This window comes from Gorilla gorilla, chromosome 19 (genome assembly GCF_029281585.2).
Source record: "Gorilla gorilla gorilla isolate KB3781 chromosome 19, NHGRI_mGorGor1-v2.1_pri, whole genome shotgun sequence".
Taxonomy (NCBI): Eukaryota; Metazoa; Chordata; class Mammalia; order Primates; family Hominidae; genus Gorilla; species Gorilla gorilla.
This window is the reverse complement of record NC_073243.2, coordinates 25,513,007-25,537,100: the sequence shown is the minus strand read 5'-3', so window position 1 is coordinate 25,537,100 and position 24,094 is coordinate 25,513,007. Positions and strand designations below refer to the sequence as shown.

The 24,094-nt window shown below is 42.2% G+C and overlaps 1 protein-coding gene across 1 annotated transcript; it reads right to left on the bottom strand.

Annotated features, from left to right (window-relative positions):
• Nucleotides 1–2,325: 2,325 nt before the first annotated feature.
• LOC101134687 (ubiquitin-ribosomal protein eS31 fusion protein-like) lies at nt 2,326–2,862 on the bottom strand. Its single transcript, XM_055367945.2, has one exon. The coding sequence runs from the start codon at nt 2,824–2,826 to the stop codon at nt 2,326–2,328; it is 501 nt and encodes a 166-aa protein (XP_055223920.1). The 5' UTR covers nt 2,827–2,862.
• Between the last annotated feature and the right edge of the window lie 21,232 nt (nt 2,863–24,094).

The window sequence follows — 24,094 nt, the reverse complement described above, 5'->3', positions numbered from 1 at the left end:
ATTTAAAAAGCTATCGTTGTACTTTTCATTCTTTAATCAGTCTGGACATAGTTTTTGAATTGATTTGGCCAAAACCCTTTGCCTCTTTAATTGTTCCATACCCTGGAATTGTCATTCCTATGACCTACTAGTCATTCCTTTTTGTGGATCAGCATCTCAACTCGATCTCTATGTCTTGAGAATCCTCATTCCCATAAGTCCCAGTAAAGCAGTGCCTGCCTCTCACTATGGAAGCTTTTCACTGTTGATACTCTTTCCCAGCCTCTCTTGCAGCAAGGCGGTAAGACACATGACTTAGGATCTGTCAATCAAGACACATTCCTCTTGGACTTTGTGTTTTTTGTTTTGTTTTGTTCTTTGGTATTTGTATGTGTGTTTTTTGTTTGTTTGTTTGTTTGTTTGCTTTTTGAGATAGAATCTTGCTCTGTTGCCCAGGCTGGAGTGCAGTAGCACAATCTTAGCTCACTGCAACCTCCAGCTCCCGGGTTCAAACAATCCTTCTGCCTCAGCCTCCCTAGTGGCTGGGATTATAGGCACCCACCACAACGCCTGACTAATTTTTGTATTTTTAGTAGAGACAGGGCTTCACCGTGTTGGTCAGGCTGGTCTTGAACTCCTGACCTCAAGTGAGCCACCCCCCTTGGCTTCCCAAAGTGCTGGGATTACAGGCGTGAGCCACCGTGTCCAGGGTCCTCTTGACCTGTGAATGATGCAAAGTGATAACTGATGATGTAAAGAATCATCAGTGATTATGAAGCAGTGCTTTTCCAGCCTCGGTGCCCTTTGCAATCACCTTAAAGTCTTGTTGAAGTGCAGGTTGCTAGGTCCCACCCCAGAGTCTGATTCAGTAGGTCAGGGAAGGGGCGTGAGAATGCGCATGTCTAAGACTCATCCAGGTGATGCTGAGGCTGCTGAGTGGAGGAATACCCTATCAGTAGAGTAACGTCTTTGGTGACGATTGTGGCAGGGGCAAGACCAGGCTCCCAGGACAGCAGAGTTGCTGCTGTACCCAGTGTCAGTGGTGGAAGCTGGGTCAGTTCTGTGGTGGGATTTGGGCATTGTTTCTGGCTGGGTAGCTGTTGACATGGGTCCTCCAGCCCTCCTGGCAATTCTGTGAGCTACCCCTGTACTCTCTAAATAGATTCCCTTGCTGCTGAAATCAGCCAGTTTCTGTTGCGTGCAACTAAGAATGCTGGCTGATTCAGGACTCATTTTGTTGTCTTTTAAAACTTCCCTTGAAACCTAAACCATCCTTGAGTCTTTCCTGACTTTCTCTTCTAGATTTGCACTGTTGTTTTGCATCCCTGGGATTTATGCCACTTAATTCATCTTTAGTACATGTCTGTTAAAATATATATGTTATTTTTTCTTATTTCAAGAATAATATATGCTTACTACAAACATATTTGGAAAATAAAAGAAGGCTCAAAGAAGCAAATTTAAAATCGTCTTTAATCTCACCACCAGAGACAATCGTTATGAATATTTTGTTATACTACTTCCAGGTTCTTTTATACATATACATACATTTTTTATATATTTGGGATGATACTATACATATTGTTTTATAACTCCTCCTTTTTAAAATTCCAACTGTATAAGTAAATATTTTCCTCCATCAAAATGTATTCCGCAAGATGGTTTGCAATGGGGACATAGCTTCCAGCTTATGAAGTACTGTGATTTATTCAGCTAATCCCTGACATTTGACATGCAGGTTGATTCAAATGGGTCACTATTATAAATAACACTGCCAACTTCTGATTCAAAATGGCACATTTTGAATTGGTTAGCAATTCCTACTATAACCTCTCCAAATTCTCAAAACTTTCTTCATTCAACAAATATTTCTTGAATGTCTACCATGTGTCATGCACTGTTCTAATTGTTGAGGATAAAGAAACGAACAAAATAGAGAAAAACCCCTACTTTCATTGTAGCTTACAATGCAGTGGGGTGAACAGTAATAATACTATGTGTCAATAATATATACACAAACATACAATATGTTAATAATATACTAATAATAAAATAATAATGATGACAGCTTCCACTTATTAAATGTTTGCCATCTGCCAGATATTACGCTAAGCCCTTTCTGTGCAGTTAATCCTGAGGCCCTATTATCATCTCTGTTTTTCAGAAAACACCACTGATTCTTTAACATACTCCCACCCCACTATTAATGCAGGCAGACCTGGTGCTGAGTCAGTTAAATCTGACCCTTCCCCCAAAGCCTATGATCTTAACTGGTGGCTGCAAGAAGATGCTACATCATGGAGCAATAGAATCCCAGGTGAGCCTGATTTTTGTTTTTTTGTTTTTTTAGTTCATGTCTTTTATTAACTCATACAATTGCTTGTCTTCTGGTTTGTTGACGCAGTAAGTCAGACAATATTTGCCACAATAATGTCCGTCAAAGTGGCTTGCTGTAAACACTCCAACCCCACATTCATCAGAAGGGCACCCATGAAGAAGGCAACTAATTTTTCCATTCTCAGCCACCTTATAATATTTCAGGACAGCCAGCTTAACCTTCTTTCTCTTGTGCTTATTCTTCTTGGGAGTGGTGTAAGACTTCTTCTTCCTTTTCTTAGCACCACCACGCAGTCTCAACACAAAATGAAGAGTAGACTCTTTTTGAATATTGTAGCCAGACAAAGTACATCCATCTTCCAGTTGCTTGCCAGCAAAGATCGGTCTTTGCTGATCAGGAGGAATTCCTTCCTTATCCTGGATCTTGGCCTTTACATTTTCTATCGTATCCAATGGTTCAACCTTGAGGGTGGTTGTCTTCCCCGTAAGGGTTTTCACGAAAATCTGCATTTTGGTGGCGGCTCCACTGCAGATGGCGGATCGAAAAGGAAAGGAGAACCTGTTTTAATGAAGGAAGTAGACCACGATCTGTGCTTGTCAAACTTCACTTCAGCTGTAGACTAAGAAGGCACGGGACTATTCACAGGCAATTTGCCTTCTACCTGTTGACAAATATCAGATCATATTTTGTGCATGAGTGAATTAAGAGAACAAAACCATCATGAGATCTATAAAAAAAAATACAGAAAGAAAAAGATGTGTGATTGGGACGCAGAGGAAGAGCAAAGCACTGGAAACCATCCATTGTCAGATCAATAAGAACATGTCAGGAAACTTTTTTGCATAGGGCACAAAAAGACATGGCCTTTCTGAAACATAAAATCATTAGGAGAAAACAAACTCAGATGAAAAAGCAGCAGGCTTAGATAAATGAAAGTAGCATTAAAAGGGTAATAAAGAAGGATTATAAGGAAACTAAAAACAAAAGCAGATTAAAATTCATAATTCCCTTATAAAGGGTAGAATTGATGCTGCCAAAAAAAAATACGATCAGACAATACCTTATATTGGTGAGGACCTGAGACAGCTGGAACTCTTGCACATTTGTTGTGGGAAACAATTTGGCAATATCCACTACAACTGAAAATGCACATACCCTATGGCCACGCAATTCCACTCCCAGACAGACACCCTAGGGCAGTGGGTCCAAATATTGTGGAATGTTAGCATCCCATGATGGTTGGTTGTTTTTTTTCCTCCCCCCGAGACAGTCTTGCTCTGTCTCCCAGGCTGGAGTGCAATGGCATGATCTCGGTTCACTGCAACCTCCGCCTCCCGGGTTCAAGTGATTCTCCTACCTCAGCCTCTCGAGTAGCTGGGATTACAGGAACCAGCCATCATGCCTGGCTAATTTTTGTATTTTTGTAGAGACAGTGTTTCACCGTATTGAGCAGGCTGGTTTTGAACTCCTGACCTCAGGTGATCTGCCTGCCTCACCTTGGCCTCCCAAAGTGCTGGGATTACAGGCATGAGCCAAGGCGTGTGGCCAGATTCCCATGCTTTTTTTCTTTCTTTTTTTTTTATTATTATACTTAAAGTTCTGGAATACATGTGCAGAGCGTGCAGGTTTGTTACATAGGTATACAAGTGCCATGGTGGTTTGCTGCATCCATCAACCCGTCATCTACATTAGGTATTTCTCCTAATGCTATCCCTCCCCTAGCTCCCCATCCCTCAATAGGCCCCAGTGTGTGATGTTCCCCTCCCTGTGTCCATATGTTCTCATTGTTCAACTCTCACTTATGAGTGAGAACATGCAGTGCTTGGTTTTCTGTTCCTGTGTTAGTTTGCTGAGAATGATGGTTTCCAGCTTCATCCACATCCCTGCAAAGGACATGGATTCATCCTTTTTTATGGCTGCATAGTATTCCATGGTGTATATGTGCCACATTTTCTTTATCCAGTCTATCACTGATGGGCATTCAGGTTGGTTCCAAGTCTTTACTATTGTGAACAGTGCTGCAATAAACATACGCATGCATGTGTCTTTATAGTAGAATGATTTATAATCCTTTGGGTATATACCCAGTAATGGGATTGCTGGGTCAAATGGTATTTCTGGTTCCAGATCCTTGAGGAATTGCCACACTGTCTTCCACAATGGCTGAACTAATTTACACTCCTACCAATGGTGTAAAAGCGTTCCTATTTCTCCACATCCTCTCCAGCATCTGTTGTTTCCTGACTTTTTAATGATCGCCATTCTAACTGACGTGAGATGGTATCTCATCGTGGTTTTGATTTGCATTTCTCCAATGACCAGTGATGATTAGCTTTTTTTCATATGTTTCTTGGCCGCATAAATGTCGTCTTTTGAGAAATGTCTGTTCATATCCTTCGCCCACTTTTTGATGGTTTTCATTTGTTTTGGTTTTTGTTTTTTTTTGAGGCAGAGTTTCGTTCTTGTTGCCCAGGCTGGAGTGCAATGGCACGATCTCGGCTCACTGAAACCTCCACCTCCCAGGTTCAATCAATTCTCCTGCCTCAGCCTCCTGAGTAGTTGGGATTACAGGCATGAACCATCACGCCTGGCTAATTTTGTATTTTTAGTAGAGATGGGGTTTCTCCATGTTGGTCAGACTGGTCTTGAACTCCTGACCTCAGGTGATCCACCCTCCTCAGTCTCCCAAAGTGCTGGGTTTACAGGCATGAGCCACTGCGCCTGGCCAATCCCATGCTTTTTAAAATCCAGACTTGGCCCGGTGCAGTGGATCATGCCTGTAATCCTAACAATTTGGGAGGCCGAGGCAGGAGGATCACTTGAGTCCAGAAATTTGAGACCAGCCTGGGCAACATAGCAAGACTCTGTCTCTGAAAAAAAATAAATGTGTTTGAAAAAAATCAAATAAAATCCAGACAGTAAAGTTAGACTCTGAACCAATTAAATCAGAATGTCTTGGGGGTGTGAACCACCTTTCAATAGTTTTTGAAGATCCTCACATGATTCCAATGTGCAGCCAATTTGGGAATGACTGCTCTAGAGAAATCTTTGCATGTGTGCACCAGATAACATCTTCTAGAATGTTTACAGAAGTATTGTTTGTAATTGCTGGAACTCAGAAATGTCTTAATATCCATGGACAGAACTGACACAATGTGGCGCATTTATACAATGAAATATTATACCACAGTAAAAAGGAATTAACTGGCGGGGCGTGGTGGTTCACCCCTGTAATCCCAGCACTTTGAGAGGCCGAGGCAGGTGGATCACAAGGTCAGGAGTCTAGACCAGCCTGACCAACATGGTGAAACCCCATCTCTACTAAAAATACAAAAAAAAAAATTAGCCGGGCGTGTTGGTGCATGCCTGTAATCCCAGGTACTCAGGAGCTGAGGCAGGAGAATCACTTGAACCCAGGAGACGGAGGTTACAGTGAGCCGAGATCGCGCCATTGCACTCCAGCTTGCACAATAGGGTGAGACTCCATCTCAAAAGAAAACAAAAAGGAATTAACTGCACCCATGCCCATCAATAAGGATGACTCTCACAAACATAATTGGGGTTGGGGGGCAATTCACAGGAGAGCATATACAAATTGATGTTATTTACAGAAGGGAAAACTTTGCATAACTAAACATCACTAATCATCAGGGAAATGCAAGTCAAAACCACAATAAGATCATATATCGCTCTAGTTAGGATGGCTATTATGAAAAAGACAAAAAATAACAAATGCTGATGAGGAGATAGAGAAAAGGGAACGTTTATGCACTGTTGGTGGGAATGTAAATTAGTACAGCTATTACGGAAAACAGTAAGGAGCTTTCTCAAAAAGCTAAAAATGGAACTACCATATGATCCAGCAATCCCACTACTGTGCATATATCCAAAAGAAAAGGCCAGGCGCGGTGGCTCACACCTGTAATCCCAGCACTTTGGGAGGCAGAGGCGGGTAGATCACCTGAGGTCAGGAGTTCGGGACCAGCCTGGCCAATGTGGTGAAAATCTGTCTCTACTAAAAATACAAAAATTAGCTGGGCGTGGTGGCAGGCATCTGTAATCCCAGCTACTTGGGAGCTGAGGCAAGAGAATCGCCTGAACCTGGAAGGCGGAGGTTGTAGTGAGCTGAGACTGCACCACTGCACTCCAGCCTGGGTGCACAGAAAGACTCCATCTCAATAAACAAACAAACAAACAATGTATTGTATAAGGATACACAGGTCATATGTGTGTTCATATATATCAAGAAATGCAAGAGGATGATAAGCACAAAACTCAGGATAGTAATCACCAGAAAGGAAGAGAAGGCTTCTAAGATGCTGGAAGTGTTTGATTTTTTAAGCTGATAATGGTAGCTTATTCCTTATACATATGTTATAAATATTATTTTGTGTATTTTAATTATTTAATTAAACCTTGAGAAAAGCATTTAAAAAAAATTTTTTTTGAGACAGGGTCTCACTCTGCTACCCACGCTGGAGTGCAGTGGTACCATCATGGCTCACTGCAGCCTCAACCCCCTGGGCTCAAGCAATCCTCCCACTTCAGCCTCCCAAATAGCTGGGATTACAGGCATGGAACACCATACTCAGCTTGTGTGCATGTGTGTGTGTGTGTGTGTGTACACAGGATTTCACCATGTTGCCCAGGCTGGTCTCCAACTCCCGAGCTCAAGCAATCTGCCCACCTTGGCCTTTCAAAGTGCTGGGACTATGGACATGAGCCACTGCACCTGGCAAAGTTTTTTAAAGATAAAGATTCGGCCGGGCACGGTGGCTCACATCTGTAATCCCAACATTTTTGGGGGCCAAGGCAGGCGGATCATCTGAGGTCAAGAGTTCAAGACCAGCCTGGCCAACATGGTGAAACTCCATCTCTACTAAAAAATACAAAAATGAGCCGGGCGTGGTGGCGTGCGCCTGTAATCCCAGCTACCTAGGAGGCTGAGGCAGGAGAATCGCTGGAACCTGGGAGGCAGAGGCTGCAGCGAGCCGAGATTGCACCATTGCACTCCAGCCTGGGTGACAGAGCAAGACTCCATCTCAAAAAAAAAAAAGATAAAGATTCATGCATAGGAGCCCTACCTGAAAAATTCTTCTAATATTCAAAGAAAAGAAACAAACAGAAAAAAAAAAGTGATGAAAAGTGTAGCTATAGAAGAGAATAGCCATAACTATACATTTTCTGTCTGCAAGGAAAAAAATTTTTAATTCCTACTTCTTAAAATAAATTTATGTAATCTTAGATTTAGGTAAAAATTTTGTGAGCCAGGAACCATAAAGAAAAATAGTTTTAAGGCTGAACTACAAACAAAGATAAAATGACATCAAGGTTATTGAGTAAACACATTGGGATAAAGTGGTTGTAGACGTTTTCCCATGGCCTTGAATATTTCCTTAAGTAAGTCCTTGGAAGTAGCATTACTGACACATAAGAGATGTTCAATAAATAGTTGTTAATGCCGGGTGTGGTGGAAAATTTTTATAGTCCCAGCAATCAAGAGGCTGAGTTGGGAGGATCACTTGACCCTCGGAGTTTGAGTCCAGCCCGGGCAACATAACAAGACTTCATCTCTATAAAAATAAAAATAAATAAATAATTGCAATTAGCATTTATGAATGAACGTAGAGAATTCTGTAAAAATGTACACCAAAATGTTGTCAGAGCTTACTTTTGAATGGTGGACTAAACGGATTACTTCCTTTTGCTTTTTTACTTTTCTCTATTATTTTCTTTTTCTACAATTCATACATATGACTTGTGTGATAGTAAAAAGAAAAGGTACTTTTATAAATACAAGAGCAAAGACTCAGACCCTTTCTGGGTCTTCCCTGGAAAAGCTCATGCTCACTGAAAAAAGCTTGGCTAAATTCTAAACAACGAAGCTAAAAGGGATCTCTACTCCCAGGTTAGATTCCCACAATGTATGAACCTCCTTGTGGTAGCCAGCCTCCATGGCCCTCAAGGATCCCCACCTCCTGTTATCCATCCCCCATCCCCCTGTGTAACCCCTTCCATGTTGCATCCAGATGGTCGGTGAGACCAGCCCAGCATGGCAGAAGTGATGGTATGTCACTTATGAGACTAGGGGTTTTTTTGTTTTTGTTTGTTTTCTCTTTGAAGGCTTATTGTTTTATTTAAAAAAAAAACCTTATACCTTTTATATTTTACTTTCACCTCTCAGAATATTTAATAGTACCCATTAATGATGTTATAAAAAAGACCACCAGCTGCTTGAAATGGCTGCAAATTTACCACGTTCTGGCATTAAAATGATTTCAACTCTTTGGAAAAATTGATGTAATAGTAAGTACCAAGATTTCAAATTCCCAGAAGAGAAAAAAATTTTAAATCAGGAGGAAATTATTTAGTAAAAATTCAGGGCTAAAAGGAAATGTTGAAGGAAGCCAAAATCAAAAAAACTGTAAAAAATAGCATCTTCCCTCCAGAATTAGATTAAAAAATACAGTCAACCCCACTCTAAACCCACTCTGACTTCCATTTTTATTGTCCTCTCCCTGTCAGATCAGTCGGTCTGGGGGAAGCCAGCTACCACGTTGTGAACAGCCCTAGGGAAATGTCCATGTGGTAAGGAATGGAGCCTCCCGCCAACCGCCATGTGAGTGAGCCATCTTGGAAGTGGATTCTCCAGCCTCAGTCAAGCCTTCAGATAATGCAGTCCCAGCTGAGATCCTGACTGTGACCACATAAGAGACCTGAGCTAGAACCACTCAGGTTGGCCACACCCAAATTCCAGATCCTCAGAATCTGTGAGAGATAATAAAAGTTGTTTTAAGTGGCTACATCTTGGAGTAATTTGGCCTGTCAAAAATAGATATCAAAATACACATCTAAACTGGGTTAGTTGCTTTTAGCACCAGGAAGAGATAAGGAAAAAGAAGAGAGGACAAGAAGGGATGAGGGCTCATCTTTGAGAGGGAGCAAAATTCCTTCTGAAGTAATTATATCTTCAATCATGTGCTATGGGGACCCTTGACCTGTCCCTCAAAATTGGAGAACTCCAAGGGAAGTGCCTGTGAGGTAGAAGAGAGTCTGAAACCCACAGCACACACTCCTTCATTTTCTTAAAGTACATATTAATAGTTGGCAACTCACAGTGGAGCCCAGCATGAAGCTTGTGTGAGCAGTTGTGGGGTGGCACATCTGGGCACAACAAGTATCATACCGCATCCTCTGGAACATCATAGAAGGGGACCTATGAAGTTTCCACCATGAACTAGGTAAAGTTGGGTAACTCAGGATAGTTACGCCAGTTGAGTAAGGAAGGGAATTGCTTGATGGGAGTTAGAGTGGCTGCGGCTCTGAAAACGTGGCCACTAGCCTTTGAAGGTCCACTGGGCTTAGGACCTTGGACAGAGACACATCACCTGGGCCACGACTTATACTGAGCATGACATCACAGCAGAATCCTACCTGGGACATCACCTAGGTAGAGCCAACCAAGCAACCAAATAACACTGAGGACCCAGTCAGATAGAGGAAAGAAAGGAGAGGTCTCCCTTCTCCACTTCCCACTAGGGGACTCTTGGAGCAGCTATTGAGGGGCTGCAAGGAGGAAGAGAAGAGACAGCAAAGGACAAAGCTCTCCTCTGATGCCCAAGCTCGGAGTGGGGTTCTGAACCAGACGGTGGTGGAGGATAAAAATACCTGAACGGCGTGAAATGTTTACTCGAAATGAAACTATTTTAAACTGGAAATGACTGGACAGGGCTGGTATTTATAAGACTGTGCTAACTTCAGTTTTTCCGCTACTGAGTGTGAAAAGGGATTTTTTAGCAAAAAGGAAGTGAGTTACAAAAATAACGCAAACTTCTTGTTGGCACATGGCTAAGTAGGGCCTGTTCAATTAAAGCAGTTAAATAAATAAATAAGCAATGAGACTTGAGCTGTGTGCTCCACCTCCTCTTGAATGCTAAGCTGATCAGAGGCCTCTATGATCAGAGTGGCAGCTGCACTCCTCAAGCCCTTTGACAATCACAAATGCAGACATTTTTTGTGTAAGAATCTCCTGCCTCTTGCAAATACTATTCCTTCTTAAAGTCTAGACCAGCTACATTCAATGGAACTTTTTGTGATGGTGAAAATGTCTTATATCAGCCAGGCATGGTGGCTCACACCTGTAATCCTAGCACTTTGGGAGGCAGAAGCAGGAGAATTACTTGAGTCCAGGAGTTTGGGACCAGCCTGGGCAACACAGTGAGATCTCATCTCTATAAAAAATAAACAAAATTAGCCAGGCATGGTGGTGCATGCCTGTGTAGTCCCATATACTCAGGAGGCTGAGGTGGGAGGATTGCTTGAGCCCCAGGAAGTCGAGGCTGCATTGAACCATGATCATGCCACTGCACTCCAGCGTGGGCGACAGAACGAGACCCTGTCTCAAAAAAAGAAAAAAGACAGAATAAAATACAATAAAATATCTTACATCTCCACTATCTAATATGATAGCCACTAGCCACATGTGGTTATTTAGGGACTGAATTTTAAATGTTATTTAATTTTCATTAGTTTTGATGTAAATAGTGACATATGACTGGTGCCACTACGTGGAACAATACAGTTCTAGATGGAATTGTACATCTTTCTTTCTACTGAACTTCTGGAAATCTGGTTTCCTCATTGTTCAGTGCAGCGTTTTCTGTTTGTTTGCTACTGCAAACTCCAAAGTGACAGGGTCACTTTGGCTCAAAGCTTCTAATACTTCCACATCACCCACCAATTCTTCCGTAAGTATCCTCAGAACCAAATTTAGAATAACATTTACAATAATGTTTACATCTGGAAAGTTTGAGCACAGATTGGATACCTCAGAATATTAAGGAATAACTAAAATTACATATTGATATATTTACAGATAAAATGATACAATGTCTGCAATTTGCTTTAGATAGTAGAGTGGGGAATGGATAGAGGAAACAAGACTGTATGGTAATTGTTGAAGCTGTGTGATAGATCCACAGGCATCCCTTAGAGTAGTCTACTTTACATAAGTATAAATATGTTAATTTTTAAAATTTAAGAGTTTTTGACAAAATGGGAAAGTGCCTATATTATAAAATTAAGTGAAAGGGAAAAACAGGCTACAAAATTATAAATATACACTATAACAAGGAATTTATATAAGTGGAAGCACAAATGCAGAATGTAGTGTAGTGGTTAAGAGCCCAGATGGCTTAGTTCAAATCCTGGCTCTAGAACCAACTTGGCTCTATGATCTCAGAGAATTTTTTTTTTAGCTTTACTAAACCTCAGTCTTCTTATCCACAAACTACGGATCATACAAGAATGCACCTCTTAATGCTGTAGAGATTAAATGAGCCTATTTATTAAATACTTAGCCAACATCTGGCACACAGTACAAATCCAATCGCTTATCTTTGAGGAATAGATGTATGAGTGTCACCACTATATTACCAAATCTTCCACCAGAAGTATGTCTTTCTTTTATGTTCAAGGGAAAATATAGTTTTTAAAAGAAAGGAAAACAGAACAGCTTACTCCATTGCTACTTCCGTGTTCTGAGAAACTGTTAGCAAAGTAAGATAATAATTTATCAGATGTTCTAAACTTTAGCAAAAGAAGAATTCCAGCTTATGTCTGCATAACTGGAATTCCTAATGAAACTCTTTCGTGGCTTGGGGATGTGTGTTAGGAAAGCATCTTCTCCAGGCTTCCTCTGGCCCCATGTTGGGTGAAGTCTTGTTTCTGTGGTTGTCCTCCCTATTCCTGACCACAAAGCTTTCCATACTGACAGGCAGGCCACTTAGTAACTTCCTCACAGATAATGCTATACAATATTCCCTTTCTATTGGACTTGCATCTTTCAAATAAAATACATCCTTTCATTGTCACTTTCCAGTTATGATTCCCCTCCTAAGTAGCAATGATGCTAATGAAATTATAGCTTTCTTCTTCTTTCAGTAGTATGAACATCTTACCTTATCCATTTCCCCTACACCCTTTACACTGGGAGATGGACGTGTAAGACCATAAATAAAGTTATCGTCCTGTTGCCTTTATTTTTGCCCAAGAATAACTGGGCACTGTATCTTTCTTTTCTTTTCTTTCTCTTTCTTTCTTTCTTTTTTCCTTCTTCCTTCCTTCCTTCTTTCTTCTTTCTCTTTCTTTCTTTGACAGAGTTTTGCTCTTGTTGCCAAGGCTGGAGTGTAGTAGCATGATCTGGGCTCACTGCAACCTCTGCCTCCCCGGTTCAAGCAATTCTCCTGCCTCAGCCTCCCAAGTAGCTGGGACCTACAGGCACCCACCACCACACCTAGCTAATTTTTTGTATTTTTAGTGGAGATGGGGTTTCACCATGTTGGCCAGGCTGGTCTCGAACTCCTGACCTCAAGTGATCCACCCGACTCGGCCTCCCAAAATGCTGAGATTACAGGCATAAGCCACCGCGCCTGACTCATCCTGTTTCTTTCTAATCACAAAGACTGTTTTACATTTTCTCAACTATCAGTGTACATTACAGTAACCAAACTGAAATTACATTAAACCAGATTGATGGGAGAGAGAGAATTTAAAGGTATAGATTCACATAACTAAAAAGTCCAAGAGGTACGGTTAGCTTCAAACATGGCTAAATCCAAGTGCCCTAATGTTTTCAGGAATTTCTCTCTCTCCATCATTAGACTCAGCTTTCTGCTGTATTCACTTCATTCTCAGTCTCATTCGAGCTCGGTCTCACGCTAGCTATCATCATAACAACTCTAAGAAAGCATATCTCATTCCTAATCATTTGAGCAAAGTCCCAGAGAAAACTCTCATTCGTCCAGGCTGAGTCATGTGTCCACCTGTGAACAAATCACTGAGATTTTGATAGACTCTTACCAAGTTGCATATTCACCCATGAAGCCAAAGGATGTGTCGACCCTCTTCGGCTGCATAGACTATGAAAATGCCTGGATTTCCTTCAGAAATAAAGAGGTTTTTAAAAGAAGATGGCAAAGGAATGCTGAGCAGACAAAAACAACAGCTGTTTACTATGTAGCCCACAAAAATCTTTTAAGTGTCCTTTGATGTCACTGGGTAATCTGCCCAGCACATTCTTCCCCGACTTTGCGGTACTCTCTGTGTTTTGCCAGTAGCCTTGTACTCTAGCATCTTGGGCTCTGGCCCAGGAAATGAAATCCTCACCAACACCATCAACATCTTTTGCTCACCAGCTGCTCACTCCCAACATCTTTTCTCTTCTCCCCAAAGTCCCAGCCATCAGCCAGATGAAAAGATGGAACAGCCCCAAATCCTTCAATGTCCTTCTCAGAACTTTAAAACTTCCAGACACATATTTCAAATTTATTTGGACTGTGCCATTTATCTGCACATGAGTCAGCAGAAGTGGGTAATGGCTAGAGACTCAGTGCAAATATTCCATCACCTCACATCCAGAAACACGGTGCCCCTCTGAGCATGCCCCAGCTGGTCTCAGGAAAGAGTCAATGCATTCTGGGAAAGCACAAAGGTTGGGGTTTTGTTGTTATAGTTGTTGCTGTTGTTGTTGTTGTTTTCTACCTGGCTGTGGCTGCTTCTTCCATATGTATACATCACAGTACCTGGCAAAATGCTGAGGACATATGAGAGGTTCAATGATGTATGTCTTGTTTCCACTTTGCCCTTTCCAAGTGCCCTTAAGAAACAAACAAACAGGCTGGGCGTGGTGGCTCATGCCTGTAACCCCAGCACTTTGGGAGACCAAGGCGGGTGGATCACCTGAGGTCAGGAGTTTGAGACCAGCCTGGCCGACTTGGCAAAACCCTGTCTCTACTGAAAATACAAAAATTAGCTGGGCATGGTGGCTGGCACCTGTAGTCCCAGCTACTTGGGAGGCTGAGGCAGGAAAATCATTTGAACCCAGGAGTTGGAGGTTGCAGTGAGCTGAAATTGTGTCACTGCACTCCAGCCTGGGAGACAGAGCGACAGAGTGACACTCCATCTCAAAAAAAAAAGAAAGAAAAGAAAAGAAAAAAGAAACAAACAAACAAAACAGAACAAAACAAAATAAAGTTAAAAACTCAGCGGAAGTGGCCAGGCACAGTGGCTCACACCTATAATCCCAGCACTTTGGGAGGCCAAGGTGGGCAGATCATGAGGTCAGGAGATCGAAACCATCCTGGCCAACATGATGAAACCCTATCTCTACTAAAAATACAAAAATTAGCTGGGCGTGGTGGCATGCGCCTGTAGTCCCAGTTACTTGGGAGGCTGAGGCAGGAGAATCGCTTGAACCCAGGAGGCAGAGGTTGCAGTGAGCTGAGATAGTGCCCCTGCACTCTGGCCTAGTGACAGAGTGAGACTTTGTCTAAACAAAAAAAAAAATTAAAAAAAAAACTCAGCTGAAGATGGGATCAGGAAAGAAATGCTGGAGACTTTATCTGCAATGTGTTTTTCAAGCTAGGTGGTGGGTGCATGAGCGCTCATTGTATTATTAGCCAGTCTTATGAAACATTTCATACATTTTAAAATCTGCAGCTTGTCTTAGTCCATTTTGTGTAGGGAATACCCAAAGCAGAAAAATTTCTAAAGAAGTAGGTTTATTCAGCTTCCACTTCTGTAGGTTGTACAAGAGACATGGTGTCGGCATCTGCTTGGCTTCTGGAGAGTGCTTCTGTGCTGAGTCAAAATGTGGCAGAGAAGGTCAAAGCGGAAGCAGACGTGTAAGAAGAGAAACTAAACCTGAAGGGCATCCTGGCTTCATAACACACCCCCCTCCCCAAGTGCAATCTCATGAGACCAAGAACTCACTACCTCAAGAATGGCACCAAACCCCATGATCCAAGCACTTCCCATTAGGTACCATCTCCAAAATAAGGATCAAATTTCAACATGAGGTTTGGAGGAGACAAATATATAAACCATAGCAAACCTTAGCACAGGTTGCAACCCAAGCTGGCAAAACAAAAAGGATGTCAGTGCCCAACTTGATTTCCCACAGTCCAGTGGATGATATCCAGGCTCCATGCCTGGCATGCAAGGTTCTTGGTGACATGGCCCACATGTTATGGACTGAATGTCTGTGTCCTCCCAAAATTCATGTGTTCCAAGTCCTAAATCACAATGTAATGGTATTTGGAGTGGGGGTGGGGATCCTCAAGATGAGATTAGTGCCCTCATAAAAAGAAGAGACAACAGACCCCTCCCTCCCCTCCCCTCCCTCCCTTCCCCCTCATCCCTCTCTCCACCATGTGAGAACATAGCAGGAAGGCAGCCATCTGCAAGCCAGGAAGAAGGCCCTCATCAAGAACAAAATCTGTCTGCACCTTGATCTTGGACTTCCAGAACTGTGAGAAATAAGTGTTTGGGCTGGGCGAGGCGGCTCACGCCTGTAATCCCAGCACTTTGGGAGGCCGAGGTGGGTGGATCACCTGAAATCAGGAGTTTGAGACCACTCTGGCCAACATGGCGAAACCCCATCTCTACTAAAAATACAAAAATTGGCCAGGTGTGGTGGCAGGTGCCTGTGGTCCAAACTACTTGGGAGGCTGAGGCAGGAGAATCACTTGAACCTGGGAGGTGGAAGTTGCAGTGAGCTAAGATCACGCCACTGCACTCCAGCCTGGGCAAGAGAGCAAGACTTTGTCTCAAAAAAAAAAAAAAAAAGAGAGAGAGAGAGAAATAAATGTCTGTTGTTTAAGTTCCCCGGTCTATGGTGTTTTGTTATAGCAGCCTGAGCTGACTAAGTCACCACTCTCCCTCCCACAGCCAGAGTGTCAAGTATCTTGAACCATTCCCAGTTCACTGAATATGCCATGTTCTCCCTGGACTGGGCACTTTGGAGTCAGCCTTCTCTTCCTTTTTTTTGCATAATTAACTCCTGTTTGTTTATTGTATTTGGTCAAGTAGGCTAACGAAAAACTCCCATAATGCAGTGGCCCGAAAGACATAAATTTTCTCATGCCTGTAATCCCAGCACTTTGGGAGGCTGAGGCAGGTGGAAGGCTTGAGCCTTGGAGTTCAAGACTAGCCTGGACAACATAGTGAAACCCCATCTCTACAAAATAGACAAAAACTAGCTGGGCATGCTGGCACGCGACCATGGTCCCAGCTACTCAGGAGGCTGAGGCGGGAGGATTGTTTGAGCCTGGGAGACAGAGGTTGCAGTGAGCTGAGATCACACCATTGCACTCCAGCTCGGGTGACAGAGTGGGCCCGGCCCCCAGTGCTTCGCATTTTCTACACTGAATACATTTTGAGTAAAAGTGTGGAGTACCCACTGCATAATTGCAGGGGCCAGGGGAAAATGAAAATATGAGACCCCTTTTTCAAAACTGAGAATTTTAAGATGGTAACAGCGGAGCATTACACCAAGCATCAGGTCCTTCTGCATGCAGGGCCCTCTACACCTGCACAGGTCGCATACCAGAAAGCCAGCCCTGAAAGCAGGAGTAAATAAAGGACTGTAGTTTAGTAACCTGAATCATCCTGCGTAAGAAAAGCTACGTATCTGTTGTGTATCCCTATGCAATGCATGGAGATGAATCAAATCGTGCTTGTAAATATTTGGGAAGGAACTCTTTGCTACCCTACAGGCTACATTGAATAGAGGTCATCCCCACGGTGACGGCATTTCCCATTTCCCTCTGCCTTGTCATTTGCAGGGTAGGACACCACAGCTGGTGGGTTGCTAGCTCCTTAGCAATCCAGATGTGTGGCGTCTCATCCTCTATTTGCCTCCTACAGGGTCCTCCTTTCAGTGAGTCATCGAAGCAACAGTAGTCATCACGGTAATTTTCTTATAGCCTCAGAGACTCTTGGGGTTGGGAGGACCTTAGAAATCATTGCCAAGTTCTTCTCTGGCATCTGCTCAAACACCTCTAGCAACAGAGAGCTTGCTACCTCCCCAGGCAGCTCCTTCTGTTTTTGACAGCTCTGCAGATAGAGTTCTTCCTAAAGTTGAGCCAAGATCTACTTCCTCGTGACTTCTACCCGCTGGCTCGGAGCCACACAGGGGAATTGTAATACCACTCCTGGGCCCTTCAGGTGTCTCAAGAGCTCTAATGTTCACCCAAAAGCAGAAGATGTCAACAGGCAGCACAGAGGTGGAACACGGGCCACAGAAGTACTGTGTTTGGCCCAGACAAGGTTAAACTTTTGTTTTTTTGGATTGGTTACCAGCATTGAAAAATCTGGAGAGTTTATATTAAATGTAGAATTCAAGTCTCTAGAACTTGGAAGCTCTAGCAATACTTGGCTCATCTAATCCCACAATCCTATTTGCCACTAAGAGGACTAAAAATCGGTAGTGGGTGGCCAAGTGGCACACTGCACCACAGCCAGCTGCCTTGGCTACTTGATATCCATCATGCATCCTCATTTAATTTAATGTTAGGACCCTTGTACTGATGAATATGTTAATGTACCCAGCCTCCCTACTACGGGAATAGCCAATGGGTTATAAACTCAAGTGTTTAAAGGCCGGGCGTGGTGGCTCACGCCTGTAATCCCAGCACTTTGGGAGGCCAAGGCGGGTGGATCATGAGGTCAGGAGATCGAGACCATCCTGGCTAACATGGTGAAGCCCCATCTCTATTAAAAAAATACAAAAAATTAGCCAGGCATGGTGGCGGGCGCCTGTAGTCCCAGCTACTCAGGAGGCTGAGGCAGGAGAATGGTGTGAACCCGGGAGGTGGAGCTTGCAGTGAGCCGAGATTGCACCACTGCACTCCAGCCTGGGCGACAGAGCGAGACTGTGTCAAAAAAAAAAAGAAAGAAAGAAAGAAAGAAACTCAAGTCTTTAAATTAGCTTCGGGGAAAAGTTGTTCAAAGGGATGACTCTCCTTCTCACCGCTCCCCAACCCCAGGCTTTTTTTTTTTTTTTAACTTTTCTTCTTCCTGCTCAGAATGCAAAGGTGTTGCTGGTGCTCCAGCAACTACATTGTGACCATGGTAACCTTGAGGCTAGATGCCACATGTAAGAATGTTGAAACAGACAGATAGTAGGATTCTGGGTCAATAACAATTATAGATAGAATAGAATGGCCGTATCAGCTCTGCCTACTTCTGAACTTCTTTTACTTAAAGTGAATAAATTTAAAAACCAAACATAAGAGTGCTAAAAACACTCTTATTTTAGGTAGAAGTCATTAGCAATGAAAAGCAGTTCCTACCTAGTATGCAACTTTTTTTCAATGCCTTTTCTTTTCTTTCTTTCTTTTTTTTTTTTTTTCCTTTGAGACAAAGTCTCGCTCTGTTGCCCAGGCTGGAGTGCAGTGGTGCGATCTCTGCTCACTGCCACCTTGCCTGCCAGGTTCAAGTGATTCTCCTGCCTCGGCCTCCCAAGTAGCTGGGACTTCAGGCATCCACCACCACGCCCAGCTAATTTTTGTGTTTTTAATAGAGGCGGGGTTTTACCATGTTGGCCAAGCTGGTTTTAAATTCCTGACCTCAAATGATCCACCCACCTTGGCCTCCCAAACTGTTGTGATTACAGGCGTGAGCCACCATGCTCAGCCTGCCTTTTCTTAAGGTTTTATTACGGGAAGCCTCACCATACACAAACATAGATAGATTAATATCTATGTGGAAAAGAATTAGTTAGGACCCTTACATTATGCACAAAAATTAACTCAAAATAGATCACAGACCTTTTTATACATGCTAAAACTATAAAATTCTTAGAAGAAAACATAACAGTATATATCTTCACAACATTGGTGTAAGCAATGATTTCTTAGATAAGACACCAAAAGCATAAGCAATAGAGGAAAAAATAAACTGGCCTTCATCAAGATTAAAAACGTTTGTGCTTCAAACAATACCATCAAGAAAGTGAAAAGACAACATATGCAAATTATATACCTGATAAGAGACTTGCATTCAGAATAGATAAAAAAAAGTATTACAACTCAAATTAGAAGATTTTTAAAAAATAACTTGCAAATGTGCAAAGGATTTGAATCGACATTTTTCTGAAGAAGGTATACAAATGGCTAATAAGCACATGAAAGGATCCTCAACATCATTAGCCATCAGGGAAATGCAAATCAAAACCACAATAAGATACCACTTCACACCCACTAGGATGGCTAGAATCAAAAATAACAAGTATTGGCAAGGATGTGGAGAAATTGGAACTCCTGTGCGTTGCTCGTGGGAATGTAAAACGGTGCAGCTGCTGTGGAAAACAGTTTGGCGTCTCCTCGGAAAGTTAAACATAGAATTACCATGTGATCCAGCAATCCCACTTCTGGGTATATACCCAAAAGAATTGAAAGCAGGAACTCAAACAGATATTTTGCACCAATGTTCATAATGGTATTATTCACAATAGCCAAAAGGGGAAAACAACTTGTGTCCATCAGCAGATGAATGAGTAACATGTGTTACATAGGTAACATGGAATATTATTCAATCATGAAAAAGAATGAAATCTTGAGACATGCTGCAACATGGGTGAACCTTGAAAACATTATGCTAAGTGAAAGAAGCTAGACACAAGAGGACAAAGATTATATGATTACACATATCTGCAGTACCTAGAGTAGGCAAATTCATAGAGACAGAAAGTAGAGGGACTGGGGAGAAAGGAGAATGAGGAGTTATTGTATAAAGAGTACAGTGTTTCTATTTGGAGCAATGAAAAAGTACTAGAAATAGAGAGTAGTGATTGTTATACAAGCAATATTGTGAATGTACTTAATGCCACTGAGTGGCACAATTAAAATGGCTAAAATAGACAGGGTGCAGGAAGCCGAGGCAGGCAGGTCACTTGGGGATAGGAGCTCAAGACCAGCCTGGCCAACATGGTGAAACCCTGTCTCTACTAAAACTACAAAAATTAGCCAGGCATGGTGGCACACATGTGTAATCCCAGCTACTCAGGAAGCTGAGGCATGAGAATTACTTGAACCCAGGAGGTGAAGGTTGCAATGAGCCAAGATGGTGCCACTGACTCCAGCCTGGGCAACAGAGCAAGACTCCATCTCAAAAAAAAAAAAAAAAAAAAAAAAAAAAAAAAAAAAAGGTTAAAGTAGTACATGTTAAAGTAGTACGTATTTTACCACATAAAAAAATAAAAATTTAATAAGAGTATAACAACTGTTGGTAAGAATGTGGAGAAACTGGAACCTTCATACATTACTGGTAAGAATGTACAAAATGGTGCAGCCATTTTGGAAACCAATCTGCTAGTTCCTCCAAATGTGAAACATAAAGTTACCATACGACGCAGCAATTCCACTCCTAGGAATATTCAAGAAAAATTAAAATAAGTGTCCTTACAAACATTTATACATGAATGTTCCTAGCACCATTATTCATAATAGCCAAAAAAGTGGAAACAATCCAAATGCCTGCCAGCTAATTAGTGGATAAACAAAATGTGACATACATACAACTGAATGTATGTATCACACAACAGTCAAAAAGAATGACCTACTAATACACACTACAACATGGATGGACCTAGAACACGTGTTAAGTGAGAGAAGCCAGTCATGAAAGACCACATATTGTAAGTTTCCATTTATAAGAAATATCCCAAATAAGCAAATTTATAGGGACAGAAAGTAGATTACAGTTTTCCCTTGGCTGGAATGAGAAGGAATGGGAATGGCAGAATGGGAATACCTATACTGCTAATGGGTATGGGGTTCCTTTTGGGGGGTGATAAAAATGTTCCAAATTTAGATTGTGGTGATGGTTACTCGATTCTGTAAATATACTAAAAACCATTGAATTGTACAGTTTCAAATGAGTAAATTTTATAGCATATACATTATATCTCAACAAATCTGTTTTTCTTTTTCCCCTTTTAAAATCTTATTTGTAAAATTTTAAGGAATACAAGAGCAATTTTGTTACACGGATATACTGCATAGTGATAAAGTCTGGGCTTTTAGTGTAGCACTAAATGTAAGCTGTACTCATTAAGTTATATCTCAATAAATTTATTTTAACAAAATAGACCAGTGAAATGAAACCTCGTGCACCTGTTTTAGCTTCAATAATTATTAACTTGTGTCAATTTATTTTCATCTGTACCCCTACTCTCCATTTCCATATTCTTTTGAAGCAAATTCCAGCCATTTTTTTTTTTTTTTCAGACAAGGTCTTACTCTGTCACCCAGGCATGATCTTGGCTCACTGCAACTTCCACCTCCCAGAATCAAGCGATCCTCCCACCTCAGCCTCCCAAGTACCTGGGACTACAGCTGCACGTCAGAATGCCCAGCTAATTTTTCTATTTTTTACAGAGACGAGGTTTCATCATGTTGCCTCAGCTGGTCTCGAACTCCTGAGCTTAAGCAATTCACCCTTCTTGGCCTCCCAAATTGCTGGGATTAAAGGAGTGAGCCACTGCACTCAGTCCCAAACATCTTCCAATACAGAATTTAAAACCAGAAAAGTGCTATGACATGGTTGGCGGGCTGCATTGTTCCTGGCCATGTGACATCCAAGCTTGGTTCTCCAGTCTCCCCGGAAATATTGAAAATAATACAATATCTGGTAGTAAATCCCTTTTTTTTTTTTTTTTGAGATGGAGTCTTACTCTGTCACCTAGGCTGGAGTGCAGTGGTGCAATCTCAGCTCACTGCAACCTCTGCCTCCCGGGTTCAAGCGATTCTCCTGCTTCAGCCTCCGGAATAGCTGGGATTACAGGCGTGTACCACAAAGCCCAGTTAATTTCTGTATTTTTAGTAGAGACGGGATTTCATCATGTTGGCCAGGCTGGTCTTGAACTCCTGACCTCATGTGATCCACCCTCTTCAGCCTCCCAAAGGGCTGGGATTACAAGTGTGAGCCACTGTACCCAGCTGTAAATCCCTTTCTGCTCAAACTTTTCTGCAACTAGGAAACTTGACTGTTATAGCTACAATTGGCAGTGATCTTTAGTATATATACATCCACAGACAGTGTTTTGATCGAGCTGTGGTAGCTAAAAAATAGTGTTAGAGAATTGTCCATCCAGGGTGAAAACCTCTTTAGAAGCCCAGAAGCCTTCTGGATACTAGACGTAAAATTAGGTCTGTTCATGGGTGAAAATGCACTGGAGGAGAGATTATTCCTTCCCAGGGGAAACTCAAATATTAAAGAACTGATACTTATTAATAACATCCAAAATATTATTGTGTTGGTTCTTCACTATCTTGGATTCTGACTCTGATTTCCTAAGGAGAAATACGTTTTCTTTCCTGAATGGTAATGAATGAAAACATCATTCTTTTGCCCTTGGGAGTTGACTGATTCCTTGGCTCCTCTTGTCACATATTCTGCAACCTGGACTCACTCTTCAGCTCCTCCCTATGTCATGAGTAAGCTATGTAGGCTCTGGTTAACATCTCCACCCAACCATGTTAACATAAAATAGGATCGATGGCCTTGGGATTTGGAATCCAACTGGCCTGTATCAAATGTCCACTTCTATCTCCTATTAACTGCGTGACCTTCAGCAACTCACTCAACTTTTCTGAGTCTCTGTTGCTTCGTCTATAACATGGGAATACCAACTCCACTTTTGCATGCTGGTTGAAAGGATGGCATGAAGTTAGCTTTACAAGGCACCTAGAGCAATGCCTGACATGAAATAGCCCTTCAGCAATTCTGATTCCCATACTGCCTGCCACCCTTTATTAGTAAATAAGAAATTGGGTTAAATTTTGAATTGACATCTTCTCAATCAGAGAATATTAGGCTCTTGTTGGTGGTGTTATTTTGATTTTAAGGTTTGCATTGTTTTTCCCCTAAATATATTACCTTTATATAATAAGAATTATAGCAATAATAAACATTTATTGAATGCTTGCTCTGTAGCAGACACTGTACTAAGATTTTAGTATCCTATTCCATCTTTGTCAGCCTTACTATGAATTGAGGATTATTTAGAGAAAAGAAAACTCAGGTTTAGGGTCAATTTACTCACCTAACACCACACAACTAGTGAGTAGCTGGGCTGGCATTCAAAGCCCACCTGTCTGTTTCTAGAATCTTCCCTGTGCTGCTTCCCCATTTGCTCTGAGCTCTGTCTCTAGGATGCTCAATTCTCAAAGCTTCCTAAAGAAGATCACTGCTCCCACCTCCAGGCCCAAGAACTACCAGGGTCTGGGGGCAGTTTTTATCAGGGAATTGGTGTGTAAGAGGCTTCCTGGCTGACAAAGCCATTACCTAGCTTTAGAATCTTCCACCAGGCATGGTGGTTCACACTTGTAATCTTAGCACTTTGGGAGGCCGAGGTGGGGGTGGATCACGAGGTCAGGAGATTGAGACCATCCTGGCTAACACGGTGAAACCCCTTCTCTACTAAAAATGCAAAAAAAATTAGCCTGGCATGGTGGCGGGCGCCTGTAGTCCCAGCTACTCGGGAGGCTAAGGCAGGAGAATGGTGTGAACCCAGGCGGTGGAGCTTGCAGTGAGCCGAGATCGGGCCACTGCACTCCAGCCTGGGTGACAGAGCAAGACTCCATCTCAAAAAATAAAAAAAAATAAAAAATAAAAAGAATCTTCCTACCACTGTAACTCATCTCTGTTGCCTGAGCTGCTTGGCCAGCGATTGCTCCCAGAGTCCTTGGTATCCTTCTTGACTTGACTCAGTGCCTTGCTTGGAATTCGGACTCCTGTTGACCACTGATTCCATGCCACCTTTCTGCTCTTGGCCCATGGATTTGCCTTAAGGACAGGTCCTAGCTGCCTGCCCAATTGTTGATCATCCACCCAACCTAGACCACCAACGGCTTTTGTGACTTGTGTGTTTCCTGACTTTGGCTTGACCATCATGGTAGGCAGCTTCTGAAAGGCTCTCAGTGATGATCCTGC